Below are 21,183 nucleotides of genomic sequence, written 5' to 3' on the forward strand. Positions count from 1 at the left end.
CGATATATGATATACTCGGTGTCTTGTCTCCTCGTCAAGAATCATGTCTCAAGCCGCAATAGAAAAGGTCAATATAAACATGATGGAATTTCATGACATTCCATTGGTGGGAAATGTTGTTGTGCACGAGCCGCAGTATCATCAGATCATCAAGGATTCCGCCCATGGCTTGGACCAGTCATTCGGCAAATTGGCTCGCCTAACCCGCTTGGCAAAATCTGCTGGGAAGATCAAAAGCCTTTCTGTGTATGATAAACAGCGCCATACAAACTCTAAACCAACTCGGTAGCTGTTGGCAGCACAGCCCGGAGCGAAGTCATACTTTTAGTCTTTCCCCCTTGAGGTTGCATATCTCAATTTCAAGTCAAGCTGACGGGTCTCTTGGTGAGGAACTCATTCGGTGGCCATGTGAGAATCTGTGAAAACTCCCGCATACATCTTCTATGAGTAGGGCGGACAACCTACTAGCAGATTGGGAGATGAAGCTCGAAAAAAACTATATATGTGAGGAAGTTCGGGGTTGACTTTGTCGACATATTCCCAGGTTATCAAAAAGATAATACTCGAACAGATAGCCTTAGATCTTGTGAAGGGGCTATTTTCTTCCCCTAGCATAACAGTTTTATATATGCAAAGAACAAATAAAGCTGCTCATGACATGCACACCTATCAACTTCTAATAGTGTAAACATTGCATACATATATTGTGAACGAAATGAAATATATCGCTCAGAACTCGATCCGCCATGCCTTTCCAATGCCAACATTCGGCTTCTTCACCACAGCATAGGACGCCTTCCCGCCCTCCTGCTCATAGAACTCCAACGAGGCCGTAGAGCCCGACTTGGCTCCATCTTCAATGACAGTCACAGTGTCCTTAACCTTCCATTCGGCGGGAGGGTCAACGACCACCACCCGCTCGACCGTCACGGCAGCCATGGTCTTGAGATACTCAGCAGTCTTGGGTCCCTTGGTTCCAATGTCCTCCGAAGACAACACCGACTCGCGGTAGGTGAAGCGGCGCTGAATGTAGGCGCCACGCTCGTAGTCGAATGTCTCGCCATCATCCACGTACAGAGTGCCTTCCGCCTCGCTATTCTTGTCTAGGGTAATGACCAGTGTATACGGGTCCCATCGCATAAGGCCAGTGCTGCGACGAGGACGGTCCTTGCGGGGAATGATGTGACCACCCTGGATCAACACAGGCACCTTCTCCTCTGGCGCAGGGACGGTGTGTTTCTTGCCCGCGCCCTGGTAGACGGTGAAATCGAAGTAGTCAAAGTACTTCTCGTCGTCGGAGATATACACGTCTGCGCTGTGAGTGTTCTCCTGCACAACGGGCTTCACGAGAAGGCCCGTGGAAGCAAGGTACAGCTGATCATCGATGGCAAAGCCTTGCTCGTCCTCTGGGAACATGTAGTACTGAGGCCGTACAATTGGCGTGCCGTTGACTGACGCTTCATGGAAGGCAGTGTACCAGGCAGGCATAAGTTGGTACCTCAGGCGGATTGCCTGAGCGATGTAGGACCGGTGCGGTTCGCTGATCAGATACGGCTCACGACGACGAGTATCAATGTGAGCATGCGCGCGGAAGAAAGGGTACCAGATACCTGTCTGGTACCATCGGGTCAAAAGGTCCTTATCGGGGTTATGGAAGAATCCTCCGACATCTGCGCCGGCAAAGGGGAAGCCTGCGATACCGTTGGTCAGCACCATTGGGATAGAAGCTCCAAGGTGGTCCCAGGTGGCCTGGTTGTCCCCAGTCCACATAGCAGACACCCGCTGGGCCCCAGAGTAGTACGAGCGCGTCAAGATGAATGGCCGGCGCACCTCGCCCTTCTTGCGCTCCAGCATTGCTTTGTAGGTGGCGTTCAAAAGGGTGAGACCATTAAGGTTGTGAACATCGCGATGTTCCCAGTTTCCATGGTGCAAGTTGTCCTTGGGCATGGTCATGTCAGGCCCGTTGAAAACTGAAGGTTCATTCATATCATTCCAGATGAAAAGATTCTGAAGCGACCCCTTGAATTTGTCGAACTTGTGCAGGGTGGCCCACCAAGCGTGTGCAGCGGGGTTAAAGCAGTCGACCCAGTTCGAGGAACCTGGCCAGCACCATCCATCGTAAATCTCGCCATCCTTGTTCAGCACGGCGAGATTTTTGCTTTTAAGCTCCTCGGAAACAAAGTACTTGTCCGCGTTCTTAATGTGAGGATCGATCAAAACCACAAGCTTTCGCTCAGTTTCATCGAGCTTGTGCTGCATACCCTTAGGATCAGGGAAGGTGAGGGGGTCCCAAGTGAAGTATTTTCGGTCATCGGTATATTCAAGATCAAGCCAAATGACATCGTACGGAATCTGGTACTTATCGAACTTGGCGTTGACCTCTTTAACATCCTCGTCCGTGACATAGTTCCATCGGCATTGGTGGTATCCAATGGCAAACTGCTGGGGCAATTGCGTATATCCTGTGAGTTCACCATATGTTTTACTGATATCATTCGGCGAGGGCCCGAGGAAGACGAACAGGTCAATCTGACCGGATTCGGAGATCCAATGGGTCTGTGTATCTGTCTTGGAGCGGGCGCCCAAAGCAAGGGGATTGGAGGAGGCAGTCGACTTGACAATGTCGATCCACGTTTCTGCTGCATTGAGCCAGAAGACCCCGACAGTGGAGTTCTTGCGGTGGGCTTGCATCAGCGGGATGGCTCCATACAAGGTCATCGGGCTTTCGAGTTCATACTCAAAGACATCCGAGTTGTACAGACGATAAGGGTCCTCATGGTTGCCAGATCCACCCCTAGTCTCCTTGAGCGAGAGCGAATCTGCGTGCTCTGGGATACCAAATACATGACTATAACCAGGAAAGTTGATATCAAGAGCAACACTCTCGGGACCACGCGGCTTTGAGTCAGTATTTCCTCCAAATGTCTCCTCCCACCAAGTGCTCTCGTCCTCGCCGGATTCGCCGTCTTTGCCGTCTATCTTTGGTCGCCAGTGCTCCATGTTCAAGAAGCCTTGGTGGTTCAATTGAACATGGGTCTCTCCATCTCGCTGGAATTCGACACCAAATGGTGTGTGGCGAACGATTGCCTGGAATTTGTCGCCCGGTCCGTATAAAATGTTGGTAAATCCGGTTTCACTCTGAGCGTTCAACGTGGCGGACTTGCTGATTTCCAAACCACCCACAATAGCCCATTTTTCAGTTTCATCATATCGCTTCTTGTTCGCTTGGCTGCCATGTCGCATTTCAATGTCGCCCTTCATCCGCTTCTCTTCATCCACCACAATGCGGGCGGCTCCCGATTCCAAGAAAGACACCGTAAGAGGTAGCCGGACCTTCTCATTGGCAGTTGTTGTTTTCGAAATGACTCCAGTAAGCATTCCATCCTTGAAATGTATGGTGGCAGGGTCGAGTTCGTAGGGTGAGCTCCATGAAGTGCCTTGGGAGGAGGCGTTATCGGCGTAGGCACGGTTTCGTTTGCAGAACCCGGACTGCTCGCAAGTCTTGAAATCCTTGTTTTTGACTGCCACTGATCGTACCATGAAAGTTAGCTTTATATAATCTTGCAATTTGGCGAAAGGCAGCCTTACAACCGGGGACAACAATGCACCCGAGGAGGATAACCAAGGAGAGCAACATTGCCCAACGGGGCGCAGGTAGACTCCTGGTCATGGTGAAATAAATAGTATGATCAATCAGAGACCCTCAATCTCCAACAGAATGGCGTTGGTTATCAATGATTGACCTGCATTTAGAGGTGGAGATGTCCGTCAACAGAAGCTACAAGCTGGCCTGAGCTGGGGTAAAACACCTAAGGCAACAAGGCAGCCAACATAGCTTCGCAACAGCCAATCAGCTTATTTTGCCTTTGGGACTAATCGGTGTCCACGATATGAATCCTCTACTGCTTCTATATTGCCCAGGTGTACATCTACAAGTCCACGGATTAGGGATCTTCAGTTATGATGGTAGCTAGATCTCGGTCTGGATCTCACCTCGGCCTCTGCCCTAAGAACCAGATGTTTGCACATTATCCAAGGTCGAAACTAGCGATACCCTCTAGCAGCCCACTGTTCATTCAGAAGCTTGCAAGAGGTTTATCCACCCCTGATTCGCCCGCCCGGGCGGGCATGTCATTGTCTTGTGTAAGAACCAACAAGCGCGTTCCAAGTTTCCTTCTCAGGTTGCAGCTCCAACCTACATGAACAAAATAGTGCCTCTCAGCAGTATGGTGGGCACAATGTCCTTTTCCGACTTCTACTTAAGAATCGAGTATCTCGAAACTCGAAATTGGTAGCCACTACAGAAGATTAGGACTAGGATAGTGAACACTGTGCTGAACTTCAGGGGAAATGCCTGGGGACTGTGCTAGATGCAAGTTGTTATCTCATGTGTTAGAGACCTTGGCATAGAGAGGGGGTGCTCTTATTTGCATTGAGCTTTTATTTTCAAGTTGATAGATATTTCTAGCTTTAGAGTTGGAGAGTATGAAGCAAAAGAGTGAAGCAAAAGAGTCTATACAACTTTTCAACGGCAAGGTCCACCATGATGGCCTTAGCATTCTGGCAGCAACACCCCTCCTTAGCAGCCACCAATCACCGGCCCAAGGAGGAAGGCCCGAATTTTTTAGAAGCCTCTATTTAATCTTCCCCTCTTCCCGCTCTCTTTTCCTACTTCAAACCTTTGAATATTATTCTCATACATTCAAAATGTCCGCCAACGAAGAACAGACGTATGTGCCTCAAAATTGATCTTCCCCAATCCCCCTTCTCTTTCGGTTGCCATTACCCCTCAATGCCGGTCAAGCTAATCAATTGCTCTAGTTTCATCGCCATCAAGCCCGATGGTGTCCAGGTACGGACACAGCACCATTCGACCCAAATCCATCACGGACCCGGAAGAGTTTACGCAATTGACCAACATTTACTGACAATATCAACCAGCGTGGCCTCGTTGGACCCATCATCTCTCGCTTCGAGAACCGTGGCTTCAAGCTCGTTGCCATGAAGCTCACCTCCCCCAGCCAGGAGCACCTCGAGAAGCACTACGCTGATCTCGCCACCAAGCCCTTCTTCAAGGGTCTCGTCTCCTGTTAGTTGCATCTCCCGAACCGTTCCGCAAATCACAATACACTAACACAGCTCTAGACATGCTGAGCGGCCCCATCTGCGCTATGGTCTGGGAGGGTAAGGACGCCGTCAAGACCGGCCGTGTCCTCCTCGGTGCCACCAACCCCCTGGCTTCCGCCCCCGGTACCATCCGTGGTGACTTCGCCATCGTAAGAAGCCCCATAGTGCTCTAATATCGCGTCCTTTCATACTGACAACTTCACTAGGATGTCGGCCGCAACGTCTGCCACGGTTCCGACTCCGTCGAGAACGCCAAGAAGGAGATTGCTCTCTGGTTCGGTGCCTCCGAGGTCCTCAAGTACACCTCCGCCCAGGCCGCTTGGGTTTACGAGTAAATTCCTCGTCTTTAAGTAGACTGGTCGGGCAGACTTCTTGTTCAGATACTTCTAGCAAAGAATAAAGCAGCTGTTCTGAGGAAGAAGTCCAATGGCTTGGAAAAGTACAATATACAAATTCATATAATTTATGAATATGACTCTTTCTGGTACCACAGTAATGCTCGACTACATGTGTAGCTTATGCTCTGCTGAAGAGCCGCCTGGCTAGGTTTGCAGTCGGTGTAAAGACCGTCCTTGCAAACCACGGCGTCGCCCAAACACTGGCTGCCAACCGAGCTGGCAACAAGGCTTTCGTGATCGCATAGGCTGTAGCAAATTCCAGCACCAATCGAACCCCTGCTCGGTCCACTGTCTTCTCCGCGGTGGCCTCATGCTCCGCAACGGTATTCACGTCGGACTCATCTACCCAACCTTTCTTTTTCAGCCAGCGGCCGAAACGCGCAGCTCCTTCGTCGAAGGCATTGGTCTCGCCTGTCTGAGATGCAAGATCTGGCATCCAGGCTCCATAGTGAAATGCGCCAACCAGCCCGAATAGTGGAAGAATTGCGGTCATTTCGTGAAGTATTAGGAATGATGTGATATGGGTGACCGGCGCTCCAAACAAGGGTGTAGTATATGTGCGGAGAAACCGAGGGAGACGGTCGTTGAACCGGCGCAGGCGAGAGCGAGAGTCATTAGGACTTGGCTGTGACGGCTTTGGTAGGTGTGGAGGAGAGGGAGTGGAAATAGTTCGTCGGGACGCATGCGGTCTAGTGTTTCGAGCTGTTTGGAGAGGAAGATGGCGGAGAAAGTTGGGTGGTCGGGAAGCCATGTTTTCGTAGAAGAATTGGCAACTTGCGAAGCTTAAAGAAAGGGATTATACTATGTTCAAAAGAGAATCATCCTCTGACGGCCAATGTACAGGAATGCAAAACAGTCAGCCTCGGACGTGCTCACGTTAAGCTCGTCGATCCCGATATGAGAAATTACGATTAGCTGGCTGAGTCATCTCTCGCGCTGCCACTTTTTTTTTGCTCTAGCTCTTCGGGATCAAGATAAAGTAACTCCTTGCATAGAAACAGTATTTAAGCCTTTAGATTTATGTAGTGTATTTGCAGTAGACCTTTAATGCGCGATGGCCAGTCGGCAGCTGTAGATATCATCGTTCCCGATGCGCCTGGGGCAGACGGTGACATGGTCCACTTTTGCCCGAATCCTCTCTTCTTCATCCAACCCCTCCCATTGCCGACTCATACACTCAAAGGACGCAATGGAGAAGAAGATCACCGAGAAGATTGCGGCTCTGCCGCCAGATGCCAACTACTTTTCCTTGGAGTTCTTCCCTCCAAAGACCCGAATGGTGGGGGTTACCCCGCCTGCTGAACGCATCGTGGATATTTTGCTAATTTGGCCTACTATAGGGTTTTGCCAACCTTTCCGCGCGTCTGGAGCGGATGGCTCAAGCACTCCGTCCTCTGTTCGTTACGGTTACTTGGGGTGCCGGTGGTAGCACTGCGGCACGATCACTCGAGCTGGCTGAAGTATGCCAGCGCCAACTTCAGTTGACAACCGTCCTGCATCTGACATGTACGAACATGAGCCGCAAACTGGTGGACATGGCTCTAGATGAGGCCAAGGTTCTCGGAATTCGCAATATCCTGGCCCTGCGAGGAGACCCGCCCCGCAGTGAGGAATATAACATGCACGGAGAGGACGATAGCAACAAGGACTTCACTTTTGCCGTTGATCTGGTGAAATATATTCGCCAGACACATGGCGACTACTTTTGTGTTGGTGTTGCCGCATACCCTGAGGGCCACCCTGCCGACACGTTCCAAGACGTCCAGGATCCGGTCAGAGATATACCTTACCTGGTCGAGAAGACATTGGCTGGGGCAGATTTCATCATGACCCAACTGACCTACGATATCGAAGCTTACCAAAAGTTTGAGAACATGCTTCGCAACCATGAGTCTGGTGCTTTCAAGACTATTCCCATCATTCCGGGCTTAATGCCCATCCACAGCTATAAGATTCTGACCCGTGTGACTAAGCTCAGCCATGTCACGATTCCACCTCCCATTGCCAGACGCATGGAAGAATTGAAGCACGACGACGATGCGGTCAAGCGCGCGGGTGTGGATATTGTTAGCGAGATTGTGGGTGGTATGAGGGACATTCCCTCCCCGGGGCCGCGGGGATTCCATTTCTACACCTTGAACTTGGAGAAGACAGTATCATTCATCCTGGAGCAATGTGACTTGATTCCGTCGTACTCGGATGCTGGAGACCTTGCTATCGAGGATGATCCTGCATCGATTCCACTCGATTTCCCTGGACGTGCGTTGCGAAGACGCCGTGCGTCCTCTATCAACTCGCAACCCCACAACCGCGTCATTGTGGACAAGTTATCTGTCCATGAGTCATCCCAGGACTCCGTCAATGAGCATGAGGCCCGCGCAGACAGCGCCGGCGTACCCGCACCGCCGCCAAACCGCAGCACTACTCTTCTCATCTCCGAGGGTCTTGGTGCCCTTGGCAGAGAAGCAACATGGGATGACTTCCCCAACGGACGATGGGGTGATGCTCGCTCCCCTGCCTTCGGTGAGATTGACGGCTATGGTCCCTCGCTTCATGTCACTGCCAACTCCGCACGTAGGCTTTGGGGCCACCCGGTGGACTCCAAGGACATGAGCACACTTTTCCGGCGCCATGTCTCGGGAGAGCTACACATGGTCCCGTGGTCGGAGGGTGGTGCCGAAGAAGATGGTGACGGTTTGAATGCAGAGACTGAGCTTATTCGACCGGAGTTGTTGAAGCTCATTGATGGCCGCGGCTGGTGGACACTGGCCTCGCAGCCCGCAGTGAACGGTGTACACAATGACCACCCCATCTTCGGCTGGGGCCCCCAACGAGAAGGCTTTGTCTTCCAGAAGCCATTTGTGGAGTTCTTCTGCTCAAATAATGACTATGTCAACATCCTGAAGCCAATGTTTGCCAAGCATGGCCACGACAAGCTCACCTGGTTCGCGACAAACATCAAGGGCGATTTCGAATCCTCGCTCCCAATCCAGCCTGCCGATGTGGAGCTCGATGACCTAGGCTCCAACCCCGAGAGTGTCAACGCTGTTACCTGGGGTGTATTCCGCGGCAAGGAGATCGTCACCCCAACCATCATCGAGGAAGTGAGTTTCCGTGCTTGGGGCGAGGAGGCTTTCCGAATCTGGGATGAATGGCGTCTCATCTACCCCCGCGGATCGCCGACTGAAACATATCTGGATACCACCAAGAACGACGCTTGGCTTGTGTGTGTTGTCGGCCAACAGTTCGGTGCTGGTACCAAGCAGGGCTCCAAGGAAGAGGAGGACGAGGTCAAGTGGATGTGGCGTGTCTTAGCGGGCGAGGAGGTTTAGGAATGCGTCTTTCTACAAATCGGGATAAAGATATACCCTGGATCAATGAGGGTTCTTACGGTTTACGGTTTAATGAGGGCAAGCCTGGACATATGAACTATGAATGGCACAAAATCTGGATTTCTGTATACTAGTCTTGACCCAATCCCATTGAGATGATTATTACGAGTATCCGTGCAATCCTGCTTTTATATATACTTTATGTTGATTGATAGATTTCATGCGCCAATTGCTAAGCAAATGCTTCTATAAATACGCACCGTTTCTCATGCAAGCGTTTACCAGAGGCGATCCTCACTGCTGCGAGCTTAATCACAACTTCTCGGCAAAACCGTGTTCCTCGAGTCCGCTCGCGTCGGTGTCCGGGGTAGCGATCTCAGACTGGGTCTCGGCGAATTTCTGTATAGCATCGTCAAGAAGGCCCCATGCCTTGGGCATGCGGCGGGGTTGGTTAGGCCCGTTGGCCGGGAGTTGGTATCCACGTAATCTGGGAAGATTGTTAGCCGGTCGAGACAAAATAATACATTCGGGATTGACATACCTAGGGCCTTCTCCACCACTCTCCGGCATCGAAGAGGCATAAACGCGAGCAAACGTCTGAACGTCCTGCTCGAAGGACCCACGTTGGATACTCTCCCGCACTCCTGCGAAGAAGGTATCCATGACGTGGAAATTATGGACCTGAAGGAGCGCCCAAGCGGTCATCTCCTTGGCAACTAGGAGATGGTGGATATAAGCACGATGGTAATTCTTGCAGGTATAGCATTCACATCCCTCGCCCAGCGAGGATGTATCAGTAGCGTGATCTCCCGTCCACAAATCGACTCCCAAAGGCCGGGGCTCGGACTTCCCCTCTTGCAAGGCAGCTGGAGCGGGGAAGGCGAATTCTATCGCGATACCGCCGTCTGACGATACGCCTAGCAGAGGTGTGGTCAGGAGATCTGCTCCAAGGGATACATCGCGCAGGATAGTGTGCGGAGTCTCGGGCTCACTGAAGAGCAACCGAGGCAGGTGCGCCAACGATTCTGGAACGAATCCCAGTGATGCAGACTGATATAGCGCCAGGCCGGATATATCCCACCGGAACTCGCTTTCCAAGTCATCCAAATAGAGGGACTGCTGCGCATTATCAAGAGGCAAAATTGGTGCAAAATACGCGCTCTTTGACTTGTCTTTCTCTGCCACAGCATCCCCATAGAGCTGCTCCAATGCATCACTAGTCCAGGCATGTGTCCGGTCAACCATCTTCGCCCGCCTCTTGGATCCGGGCTGCTTATTAGCCAGGTCCACCATTCCAATCGCAATATCTGGTCTCAGTTTTTGAACTGCCTTAACATAATCATGCGCAGATAACTGGGTGAACCCGATTGATGTCAGCAGCGCGATGGAAGTCGATGTGTTCGCGGGCGGGCATGGGATCGGAGGGAATCGCCGCGGGCCCAGAATCAAAGGCATGTCCTCGGCCACACAAATGAATTTCTTCAATGGCGACTCATGATCCGCGGCCGGTGTCTTGTAAACGGGGGCTTGCTTTTTCGCGATGACTTATTAAATGCCCGGAGGGGCATGCGCTGTTAGTTTTGTCCGAAATAGATGAGAACCGATTGCAGTCATCTTGCAGTATTCCGCTTACAATCTTCCAATCCAGCATACAAGCTGTTGATCTCAGTGTGATCGCGCATCACATCGTGCGCAACATGTGGGACTGTGCCCCGCGAAGTGAGCGGGACATGGTGCGGCGTCGCGAGGGTCTTGCGGCCTGGAATGGCCAATTTTCCTACCCGTGGCGCAAGGACTGGAGCAGTGGATGCCAGGACACTGAAGGTCATCGCTGGGGACGCGGACGTCGCTTGGTCCATGGCGTTCGTGGTTATTGAAAGACCATGTTGGTTGCGGGCGGCCTGGATCTTGCTCTTATCGGCTAGGAGAAATCGGATTTCCCGATAAACATCGCCCTCACTACCCTCCTTTGGAAACATTCGTTGGGCTATTTTGCATATATTCAGCAGGAACTGATAGTCTTGATCTACAATTCTTAAACATACACCTAATCACACCTAATCACACCTCAGCACTACACTCAATCATGACAGGCCCATCAGCGCCACCAACGCGACGCGGAGCTCTCATTGTTGTCGAAGGACTTGACCGCGCTGGCAAATCGAGTCAGTGTGAGATGCTACGGGATTCGCTCTCAAGGCAAGGGCACGTGGTTAAATACATTCGATTCCCAGGTACTTAATTAATCATTTATTATGGGTGCCATTGGTCTAATAATGTCGTATAGACAGAACGACGCCCATCGGGCAATTGATTGATAGCTATCTACGCGGCACATCGCACCAAGACGACCATTCCATTCACCTCCTTTTCTCGGCGAACCGGTGGGAGGTTGCAAAGAGCATTGAAGAAGATATCACGAACGGAACAACAGTCATTGTAGACCGCTACTCATACTCCGGCGTTGTTTACTCCGCTGCGAAAGCGAACCCCACACTATCACTGGAGTGGGCATGGCAGCCAGAAATCGGTCTACCGCGCCCGGATATCTGTTTATTCCTTAGCATTTCACCCGAGGAAGCAGCCAAGCGCGGTGGGTTCGGTGCCGAGCGATATGAAAACGAGGCAATGCAAACCCGTGTGCGGGAGCTATTCCGAACCATCTTCGAGAAGCAGCAGGGTGTGTCCATTATCGATGCGGGGAAATCCATCGATGAGGTGTCACGGGAGGTACAGGGTGCTGTAGCTGGTTGCATTGCACGTCTGGAAGTGGCGGGCGCGTTGAGGAAATTCGAACCTCTTGCGAATTAGAGAATTAGAAATAAGACTGGGCTTGGTTTGCCTGATTCTCATTCAACGAGTTCTGCGTCATCCCAGTCGCTGTCTTCAATCACGATCTCAAGCTTTGATGGAGGTCGAGTCGGGCGGTGCTTCTGTCGGCCCTCAAAATCAGAGTCAGATTCTATATCGACTTCCTCGAACCAATTTGGCCCTAGATCGTCTTGGGTCGGTTCTTCTGGCAGTGACCTTGGTTCAATAGAAGACGACCGAGGTCCTGAAGATGCCTCCACCGCGGCGGACTCTTTGCGAACTCGTTTCTCTTTCTTTCTGATAATTGCGCGTGCTTCTTTCTCTGCTCTGTTGCGGAAGCTTAGCTCACGCATCATTGCCACCCACTGTACAGTGTTTCCACATGACGAGCAGGTCCCTTGGGTGGGCACTAGGAGGTCTGGTTCGTTGGTCGCATCAAGGAATGCGGTAGATAGACATAATAAATGACTCGTGCCGCGGCAATTCGGATGTGGACACACTACTATTTGTTCTTCGTCTGGAGAGATCGGCTTTTTACAGACCGTGCACTGCAGATCATCTGGATCTTCCAGCATGAACATTGACTTTTCGAGATGATCTTCAATCCTGGTGTAGTCAACTGATATATTGTTAATGCTTCCAACGGGTGCGAGCTCATCGTCTTGCTTGGCATCGGGCGGCGTTGCAAGGTTGTCTCCATCTTGAATAACCTTGATGTTGCCGGGCAAGCGACCATCAACGCGATCATTCCAGGCTCGCCATACACGATAAACATCGACACAAAAGAAACGGACTCGTAACGGCCAAGGGGAGAAATAAGTCGAGCGAAGCAGGGAATGCAAATCCTCCAAATGCGCCATTAGTGATCTCCTGGTCCGCGCCCTGGGTTTCGGCTTTGGCTTTCCCGTCTTCGCATTGGCATTGGCCTTACCCCGGGGCTTAGGGTCTAAATCATCTTCGGAATCAAGGTGCCGCGACCTTTCCGGGTGTTGCCAAGCCCATCTACACGAAATGAGAAATTGAGACGTGATGTATACAAACAATTCACATGCGACGTACTCGAATTGCAAAGCGCCGACTCTGCTCGTGAAACCCTCTACGACAAGGGTCATTTCCCAGGGGCGTAATTTATCTCTGGCGGTTCGCTTGGCCCCACCTTTGGCGACACCGTTGTGCTGAGGGAGTCGTCTGATCGGGTTTGGCGTCGAGCCGATGTACAGTGAGGCGTGTCGAACGGTCGACCGGAGGAGATAACAACAGTAATATGCCGGGATTGGTTTGGGCTTTTCAGACTCCTCCATGATGTTCGATTTGGAGAAATTTTATGTTATTTTTCACATTGAGATGTTCAATTCAACGTTGTAGGCTTGTTAGGTCCTTGAAATTAGCTCTGCTTATCGAATACGGGCGGGTCCTAAACGGTACCTTGATATACACCGGATCACATGATAAAGTATTTTTTTCTTCCCTCTCAAGGGGAAATATAATTGCAGTCTAGGGATATTAGGAGCTTAATAGAAGTTACTACATGTTTAGTTAAGGGATATGCAAAGAATTTCAACTGAATGTCTCCATAAATATGCTAAAACCCCATATATTAATCATTTGAATATATCACAAAGACAAAACAATAATAAAATACATATTTAAGCCATTGAAATCTAACAAATTGTAGAAACAAGGTCTATACCCAGGTAATATCGCGCTAGAGAAGTATCCGAGGCTCATCCGCTATCAATTTGATGTGTCACAAGGCACTATATATCCACCACATATACGGCCTTGTAATATTGGGCTCCCAAATACAGGAAATAATTTAGGGACACCGTATGATGTTCCCCCGTTTGCAGCATTGCAGTATAATTACTAAAATTACAGGTGAAACTCAGGGTCTAAGCGGTACCTGAGCTCCGATTAGCTCATTCTTACAGTAAATCCTATACCGTACTGATCGGTACCATCGCGGCTGGGTTAGAGGTCCCCCCATTGTCACTCATTGGTTCCTTTCTTACTGGCTAGCCACACAAAAGGGACCTGGCAGTACTTCTGGAGTACCACCCCAGTCGATCTTTACTGCACATAATCTCATTCCTCCACTCTTAAGGTTTCTATCCCATCTATCCTTCTTTCCTCTCTGCGACTTGGGCCTCTCTTTTCTTGTTCTATCGCCTTTTACCCCAAGTCACCTTTTTCTTTCGTTTTTCCTCAAACTCCATTCTCTCTTATCCTTGGGTTCGTCACCGATCCTTCACTCTTCGGTCACATTGACAGGACGCCGGCAGCCGCCTTTCCTGATATCTATCATCACGCCCTGCCTTTGCCGCATTACAGTCATTGTTAATCGAATTCCCTCAAAAAGACGCGCTCAATCCAACATCTCCCCTAATCGCTTGTCCCATTTCGAACAATGGGAGCTCCGGCCTCTGCCGGGGCGACCTCGACGGCTGCGGCTGGCCAGCCGACTCGGTCCTCGAGCACCCATCCGTCGCACTCCCACAACGTCCCCCTGAGCGCTCGCAGGTCCACACCTCTTGACTTGTCCACCGTGGAACGGCGTGGACAACCCAACAACCCCAGAGAACCATCCAAGCGCATTCGTCCACATGGTATCCCAGAAGCCCCGACTTTCCGTCCAACGGAGGAAGAATTCAAAGACCCGGTGGCCTATATTCAGAAGATCGCCCCAGAGGGGAAAAAGTATGGAATTTGCCGAGTGGTTCCACCAGAGGGTTGGCAACCGACTTTCGCAATCGATACAGAGGTAGGATCTCTCCTTCCACTATTGCTTCCCGCGCATGATCACGCCTGACAATGGACACAGCGATTTCACTTCAAGACCCGTCGACAAGAGCTCAATTCCGTCGAAGGAGGTAAGGGCCCACACTCAGCATATTAACCTGCCCCAGCTGGTATGATCACACCGCAGTGCGGTTCTGACCCTTACTCGCACATAGGAAACCGCGCGAACATGAACTACGTCGATGGACTCGCCATGTTTCACAAACAGCATGGCACTAACTACAGCCGGCTACCCAGCGTCGACAAGCGACCATTGGATCTCTACAAACTCAAAAAGGCAGTAGAGAGTCGTGGTGGTTTTGAAACAGTGTGCAAGACAAAAAAATGGGCAGAAATTGGTCGTGATCTTGGATACAGCGGCAAGATAATGTCTTCTTTGTCCACTTCGCTCAAGAACTCCTACCAGCGCTACTTGCAGCCGTACGAGGAATACCTGGCCCGGGCCAAGCCCGGTGTCCAACAACAGCTTGAGCTTGAGCACGGTGGTCCATATACCCCTTCGCCTCTACAATCCCCCATGACTCACAAGCCCATTTTGGATGAAAACGGCACGCCTTCTAAAATCCGCGATGATACTCCTAGCTTGCCTCGAATGGCCGCTTCACACACCCCAATGGCGTATACTCCAGCGGCACATACTCCAATGGCACATACCCCAATGGAAAAGTCCCCGGAGAAGCCAACGCCCCCCATCGAACCTACTCCTCCCCCTGCTTCACACCCAGCGGCCGCGGGCTTTACTCCTGTCAACTCCGGCCTAGCTGGCTTTACCGCCGTCAACCACTCCCCTTTCACCCCCGTGAACAACGGCCCGCCCATCAAGCGGGAGGGAGATAACGGCGCGTCAACACCCAAAGTCGTTTCCGAGCATGCTTTCGTCTCGACGCCTGTGAACGGCCAAGATGAGGAGTCTCTGAAGCGTGCTATCAGCCGCGAGGACAGCTCTCAGTGCGAAAATGGCGATGACGATGATGGAAGTGGTCGACGCAGCAAGCGTCTCAAGAAAGGTACACTTGTTTGCTCATTCAATACTCGAGGCAAGCCTTGTCTAATGCCCTTGGCAGATTCCCTCCCAACGGTTGCTGGTTCTCATATGTCACTTCTTCGCCCAGCGCCGGTTAAATCGCGCAAGGATGGCTCCCAGCCAGCTGGAGAGGTAGGTGAAGGTTCGCGTCAGCGTTCGATTTCCATACTAATTAATGAACAGAAATGCGAGACTTGTGGCAAATCCGATGACCAAGAGATGATTCTTGTATGCGACGGTTGCGAGCTTGGATACCACAAAGCATGTCTCGATCCGTCTACTACCACTCCATCAGAACACGACTGGCATTGCCCCAAGTGTCTAGTCGGCACAGGGGAATTCGGATTCGAAGATGGCGGTGTTTACTCACTCAAACAGTTCCAAGAGAAGGCCAACGAGTTCAAAAAGAAATACTTTGCCTCCAAAATGCCCTTCGACCCGGTTCTCAACACCCATCGACGCGAAACCGAGGACGACGTGGAGGCCGAATTCTGGAAACTTGTCGTTGATCTACATGAGACTGTTGAAGTCGAGTACGGCGCGGACATCCATTCGACCACGCATGGAAGTGGATTCCCAACTGTCGAGCGGAATCCCCTTGACCCATTTTCGTCTGACCCTTGGAACCTGAATGTCCTTCCATTCTATGGAGATTCGCTCTTCCGTTACATCAAGTCCGATATCTCTGGCATGACCGTTCCCTGGGTCTATGTGGGGATGTGCTTCTCCACTTTTTGCTGGCATAATGAGGATCACTACGCTTATTCGGCCAATTACCAACATTTCGGTGCTACCAAGACCTGGTATGGAATTCCAGGTGCCGATGCAGAGGCCTTCGAGGCGGCCATGCGGGATGCAGTTCCGGAGCTTTTCGAAGGACAGCCCGATCTTCTTTTCCAGCTTGTTACCCTGATGCCACCAGACAAGCTTCGCAAGGCCGGCGTCAACGTTTATGCGGTGGATCAGCGAGCTGGTCAATTTGTGCTCACGTTCCCTCAAGCATACCATGCCGGCTTCAATCACGGCTTTAATTTCAATGAAGCAGTCAACTTCGCGCCTGCGGACTGGGAGCCATACGGTGCAGCAGGTGTTGATCGTCTCCAAAACTTCCGAAGGCACCCGTGTTTCTCCCACGATGAATTGCTTCTTACCGCTGCTGCACGTGATACCTCTATTGCAACTGCCAAGTGGCTTGCGCCTGCACTAGCAAGAACCTGCGCTCGTGAACTGGGTGACCGGGCTGCTTTCCTATACCGACAAAAGGAAGTGTCTGCTCGCACCCCAGGCTTTGGCCCTGACTCCATGGCAGATGATGCGCAGCCGAGATTCGTAGTTGAGAATGAAGACCTTCCCGAGGATGATTACCAGTGCCAACATTGCAAGGCCTACGCTTACCTCACTCAGTTCCGTTGTCACAAATCAGGCAAGACCGTCTGTTTGTCGCACGTTGACACCTATGACTGCTGTGGCGAAACTTTTGCTCAGAAATTGTGCGGCTCAGGACACACCCTCCGTTATCGCATGAGTGATGATGAATTGCAGTCGCTTGTGCAGAAAGTCCAAGAACGGGCCAGAATCCCTGAAGCATGGTCTGACAAGCTCGACAAGACCCTGGAGGATGAACCGAAGCCTCAGCTTAAGGCCCTTCATAACTTGCTCAATGAAGGTGAGAAAATCCCATACCACTTGCCAGGCCTTCAAGATCTTGCGGCCTTCGTCCAGCGTTGCGATAAATGGGTTGAAGAAGCCAACAACTACATTACCCGGAAGCAGCAGAACCGGAGAAAAAACGAGAAGGCTTGGCGCAGAGCCAGTACCAAGGCGGCGCAGCTGGACGAGCGCGATCGCGAAGTCCGCAGAATTGAACATATCTACGCCCTTCAGGCAGAGGCTGATAAACTTTCGTTCGACTGTCCACAGATGGCGGCGTTGGAAGAGAAAACCCGCGAAATCGAGAAATTCCAACAGGATATTAATAATGCGCTGATGCATCCGCACACCCGGCCCCTCCAGGAGATTGAAGAACTGATCGAACGCGGCAAAAATTTCAACGTGGAAGTCCCGGAACTGGAACACCTAGAGCAAGTTTCTCGCCAAATCAAATGGATTGAACAAGCTGTGCGCAAACGAGATCAGTACATGACCCTGACCGATTGCCGGGAACTCGTCGCCGGTGCGGAGCAGCTCGGCCTCTCCGATACCAATGAACACTTAATTCATTTCAAGGAACTTGCTCGTCATGGGGATGCGTGGGAAATGAAGGCCAAGGAATTAATGTCCGTTGAAGCTGTTCACTATCAGCAATTAGAAGCTCTCTCTGCGCAGGCGTCTCGTTTTCCGGTTTCACCTGATACTCTCGCAGCCGTCGATGCCATATTGACCAAGCAGCGTGAGGCCCAGAAACGGATCCAGACTCTGTACGAAAAGAGCAAGGACGCGGAGATGAAGAATCGGCCCAAGTACAAGGACATCCGTGACCTCATGGAATCTCTTGAGCATTTGACGAGCCGACCCATCGGGGCGATCGACTTGGAACGTGAACAGAAGCGTCATGAAGACTGGATGAGAAAAGGAAAAAAGCTCTTTGGCAAGGCAAACGCTCCTCTTCATATTCTGAGATCCCATATGGAATACGTCGAGAAGCGGAACTCGTACTGTTTCGACCTAGAGGACAGTTACCGCCCGCCTGTGGAGCCTTCCTCCCGAGACAATTCGCCAGAAGGTTTGCTTGAGAATCCTGGCAATCCCCCCAACATGTGGGGCCCAAAGTCACGAAAGCGAGATGTGTTTTGTATTTGCAGGCACTCTGAGGCAGGAATGATGATTGAATGTGAAGTCTGCCACGAATGGTAAGCCAACAAACTTTCCGCTTGTGGGTTTAGTTTACTGACCTATGCAGGTACCATGGCAAATGTTTGAAGATTGCTCGGGGTAAAGTGAAGGAATTTGACAAGTACACCTGTCCAATCTGCGATTGGCGTCAAAAGATTCCGCGCGATGCTGCTCGTCCCAAGCTTGAGGATCTGCAAGATTGGCACGCGGAGATCGCAACTTTGCCTTTCCAGCCCGAGGAAGAAGAAGTTCTTGAGAGCATCATTAATCAAGCGACTGCCTTCCGCGATTTCCTGCATGGCTTCACTAATGCTGCCTGCACAACGACCGAGGAAGTCCCTACATTGATATTCTACCTCCGCAAAATCGAGGGCGCTGAGGTTCTTCTCACCTTTGAGACGAATTTCTTCCGGCAGGAGATACACAAATGGGCACCCGTCGCACCAGAACCCCCTCCAATTCTCGAGCAGTCTCTGTCAACACGAAAGCCGCGACCGACCAAGCAACAGAAAATTATGGCCCAGCTTGGGGTGAATCGTCCAGAAGATCTCCCGGAGCATCTGCGCCCCAAGCACATTGGCGTAACCAAACGGAAATCTGTTGATGCTCAATCCCAGTCGGGTCCTGGTCAAACTGCATCCATGCAACCAGCACCACCGACTTCTAGTAGCGGACAACCACCTAGCACAGGTCCAACGTTGGCTCAGATGGCAGATCCAAACACTGCACCATATCCATTCTCTGCAAACTATTCTTTGCCTGCGAGCGATTCCACACCCGCCTTTGCACCTACCTCCTCCTCGGCTTTCCTCCCCCACGCAGCCGCTTCTCAGTCCCCCTCATTCCTGCCGCGCTCTCCTCCTCCCCAGCCAGACTTGGAAACCTCCCTTTTCAGTCCTCCGCAATTTGGTCATGATCCTCAGTTCGCGAGCAGCAGCCCTCGCCAGAACCTGGATGACGTATTTGCAGACTTGACCAACCAAGAGATTGACCCTGAAGCTGAAAACCAACCCATGGAGAATACCCATGCTAATGAGGCTCTGGAGGCCCTTGTGGTCAGCAATGGCAGTAGTCGTGCTGCCTCTGTTCAAGAGGAATCGGCTCAAAATGGTGAACCTGATGAATCGCAAGGTGAGCCCAAACTCGACGTCACCAATGGAGACCTTGAGGAAGAGGAACTTTGATTGAGTCTTCTTGCTTTTTTACTCGATGAATCTTTGGTTTTTATTCGAAACTTGACCACGTTTTGTTTGGCCTTGTTTTACTATGTTCTGATTGTTTCCTGCGTTGCCTTTTAAGTCTTTTGTTTACTCGCCTCTGCTATGCTTTTATCGTTCTGCTCGGATCAATTTTCAAAAAAAGGTGTACAAGAGACTGGACTGGCGAGTCCGGGGGTGTTTTCCAGCGATTCCACGCTTTTCTGTTTTTTCCATACCACAAGACTATGTCTGTCATGACTGCTTTTCTTTGCTGCTGCCGACACCATGTAATACTAGTTGAATTCAGCCATTCTTATTCACATTTCCGACTGTAAATATCTTATTGATATGTTTTATATGACATCCGCATAGGCTCCTAGAGCAGCCTGTCCACCTGTATGAATGAACAATACATTGACCTGATCCAAGGGTTTAGCGGAGTCCGCAACTTCTCCCTCGTTCACCCAATGCATCATGCCTCTCACAACCTTGGCTGTATAAACTGGATCCAGCACCATGCCCTCCGTCCGGGCCATAGTCTCTAGAGCCTCTTTACTCTCACCATCAAGCACGCCGTATGCAGTCCCAACAAACCGATCATCAAGCCGCACATCCTCAACCCCAATATCCCGCTCCCCATCAAGCCCAATCAACTCGCCCGCCCTCCGCGCAAAAGCAAGCACCCGCTTTTCATGATACGCCCGCGGCTTAGTCGGCGAATTAAGAATCCCAATAACCTTCCTCGGCTCCCCAGTCGTCTTTGACACATCCAATCCCCTAATCTTCTCCAGCAGCTTGAACCCAGCCACCAACCCACCAATCGTACTCCCACTTCCACACGCAACAAAGATATAATCAAACCTCCCGGAACCCCCAAGCCCCAGACCCTCCTCCTGTGCAGCAATCTCAAACGCCGCGCGCGCATACCCCAGCCCACCGAGGGGATGCAAGCTCGCGCCACCAGGGATCCAATACGGATTCTGTCCCGAGGCCCTCAACTCATCAAGAAGAGGCGTCGCATCTTGCGCTAGCGGATCACCTTCTTCGCAGACGCGAACCTCCGCGCCGAGAAGGTGATTGATTTGCACGTTTCCGCTGCGTTGGAAGGCTACCTTGTCGCTGGCTGCTGCGAGTCCGCCGCCTGTGCCGCGGTGTAGAAGGATTAGAGCTTTTAGACCGAGTCTCCGCGCGAGAGCGACGACTTGCACGGTGTGGTTGCTTTGGATTGCGCCTTCTGTAACCAGGGTTGTTGCTGCGCCTTGCAGCGGGCCTGGGGTTATTGGGTTGTTCTCATGGCTATGATAGAGGGGTGTTTGAGATAGGATGTCTGGGGCTATGTATTCTAGTTTGCGATATTTGTTGCCTGCGCAGGCTAGTGGGGAGGAGTGGTCTTCTCGTTTGGCGTGGATGGAGATGAGGGGGTGGTGCGGGGAGATTCTTGGGGGTGCAATTGAGGTCAAGGGGTGGATGGGAGAGGGATTGGAGTATAGGATGTTATAGCGAGGGATTTGGGCGAACGTTTCTGGCAGCTGTACCGGAAGAGACATTATTTTATGCATCGCTTTTGGTGTGATCAAGTTGGGATGTCGCGATGGTGCATTTATACTTTTTGGCCTCATTTACGAGGCATCAATTGGATATATGATGTGTCAGCAATTGAA

At 51.3% G+C, this 21,183-nt stretch overlaps 10 protein-coding genes across 10 annotated transcripts; 5 read left to right on the forward strand and 5 right to left on the reverse strand.

Annotated features, from left to right (window-relative positions):
• Positions 1-43: 43 nt before the first annotated feature.
• Positions 44-289, forward strand: N7471_007122 (uncharacterized protein; the record flags this gene model as incomplete). Its single annotated transcript, XM_057279841.1, has 1 exon — positions 44-289. One exon carries the CDS (start codon positions 44-46, stop codon positions 287-289), a length of 246 nt encoding a protein of 81 aa, XP_057134101.1.
• Positions 290-729: 440 nt separating this feature from the next.
• On the reverse strand, positions 730-3,670 carry N7471_007123 (glucan 1,3-alpha-glucosidase ROT2; the record flags this gene model as incomplete). The annotated part of the gene is made up of 2 exons (XM_057279842.1): positions 730-3,527; positions 3,589-3,670. 2 exons carry the CDS (start codon positions 3,668-3,670, stop codon positions 730-732), a joined length of 2,880 nt encoding a protein of 959 aa, XP_057134102.1.
• Positions 3,671-4,470: 800 nt separating this feature from the next.
• Positions 4,471-5,623, forward strand: N7471_007124 (uncharacterized protein; the record flags this gene model as incomplete). The annotated part of the gene is made up of 5 exons (XM_057279843.1): positions 4,471-4,730; positions 4,822-4,852; positions 4,942-5,089; positions 5,146-5,276; positions 5,334-5,623. Coding segments are annotated over 5 exons (699 nt in total), but the record flags the coding sequence as incomplete, so codon positions are not given.
• A 20-nt stretch (positions 5,624-5,643) lies between these two features.
• N7471_007125 (uncharacterized protein) lies at positions 5,644-6,276 on the reverse strand (the record flags this gene model as incomplete). The annotated part of the gene is made up of 1 exon (XM_057279844.1): positions 5,644-6,276. One exon carries the CDS (start codon positions 6,274-6,276, stop codon positions 5,644-5,646), a length of 633 nt encoding a protein of 210 aa, XP_057134104.1.
• Positions 6,277-6,615: 339 nt separating this feature from the next.
• N7471_007126 (methylenetetrahydrofolate reductase (NAD(P)H) MET12) lies at positions 6,616-9,025 on the forward strand (the record flags this gene model as incomplete). Its single annotated transcript, XM_057279845.1, has 2 exons — positions 6,616-6,804; positions 6,866-9,025. The coding sequence occupies 2 exons, from the start codon at positions 6,616-6,618 to the stop codon at positions 8,855-8,857; spliced, it is 2,181 nt and encodes a 726-aa protein (XP_057134105.1). The 3' UTR covers positions 8,858-9,025.
• A 144-nt stretch (positions 9,026-9,169) lies between these two features.
• Positions 9,170-10,716, reverse strand: N7471_007127 (tRNA-ribosyltransferase family protein; the record flags this gene model as incomplete). Its single annotated transcript, XM_057279846.1, has 3 exons — positions 9,170-9,344; positions 9,399-10,401; positions 10,491-10,716. 3 exons carry the CDS (start codon positions 10,714-10,716, stop codon positions 9,170-9,172), a joined length of 1,404 nt encoding a protein of 467 aa, XP_057134106.1.
• A 227-nt stretch (positions 10,717-10,943) lies between these two features.
• On the forward strand, positions 10,944-11,668 carry N7471_007128 (bifunctional thymidylate/uridylate kinase; the record flags this gene model as incomplete). Its single annotated transcript, XM_057279847.1, has 2 exons — positions 10,944-11,091; positions 11,145-11,668. 2 exons carry the CDS (start codon positions 10,944-10,946, stop codon positions 11,666-11,668), a joined length of 672 nt encoding a protein of 223 aa, XP_057134107.1.
• A 38-nt stretch (positions 11,669-11,706) lies between these two features.
• On the reverse strand, positions 11,707-12,969 carry N7471_007129 (structure-specific endonuclease subunit SLX1; the record flags this gene model as incomplete). Its single annotated transcript, XM_057279848.1, has 2 exons — positions 11,707-12,670; positions 12,728-12,969. 2 exons carry the CDS (start codon positions 12,967-12,969, stop codon positions 11,707-11,709), a joined length of 1,206 nt encoding a protein of 401 aa, XP_057134108.1.
• Positions 12,970-14,075: 1,106 nt separating this feature from the next.
• N7471_007130 (uncharacterized protein) lies at positions 14,076-19,507 on the forward strand (the record flags this gene model as incomplete). The annotated part of the gene is made up of 6 exons (XM_057279849.1): positions 14,076-14,429; positions 14,490-14,538; positions 14,623-15,474; positions 15,532-15,623; positions 15,675-18,340; positions 18,391-19,507. 6 exons carry the CDS (start codon positions 14,076-14,078, stop codon positions 19,505-19,507), a joined length of 5,130 nt encoding a protein of 1,709 aa, XP_057134109.1.
• Positions 19,508-19,875: 368 nt separating this feature from the next.
• On the reverse strand, positions 19,876-21,069 carry N7471_007131 (1-aminocyclopropane-1-carboxylate deaminase/D-cysteine desulfhydrase; the record flags this gene model as incomplete). The annotated part of the gene is made up of 1 exon (XM_057279850.1): positions 19,876-21,069. The coding sequence occupies one exon, from the start codon at positions 21,067-21,069 to the stop codon at positions 19,876-19,878; it is 1,194 nt and encodes a 397-aa protein (XP_057134110.1).
• Between the last annotated feature and the right edge of the window lie 114 nt (positions 21,070-21,183).

The sequence above is a fragment of the Penicillium samsonianum genome, assembly GCF_028829775.1.
Source record: "Penicillium samsonianum strain IBT 33392 chromosome Unknown utg000004l_segment0_segment0, whole genome shotgun sequence".
Lineage (NCBI taxonomy): Eukaryota > Fungi > Ascomycota > Eurotiomycetes > Eurotiales > Aspergillaceae > Penicillium > Penicillium samsonianum.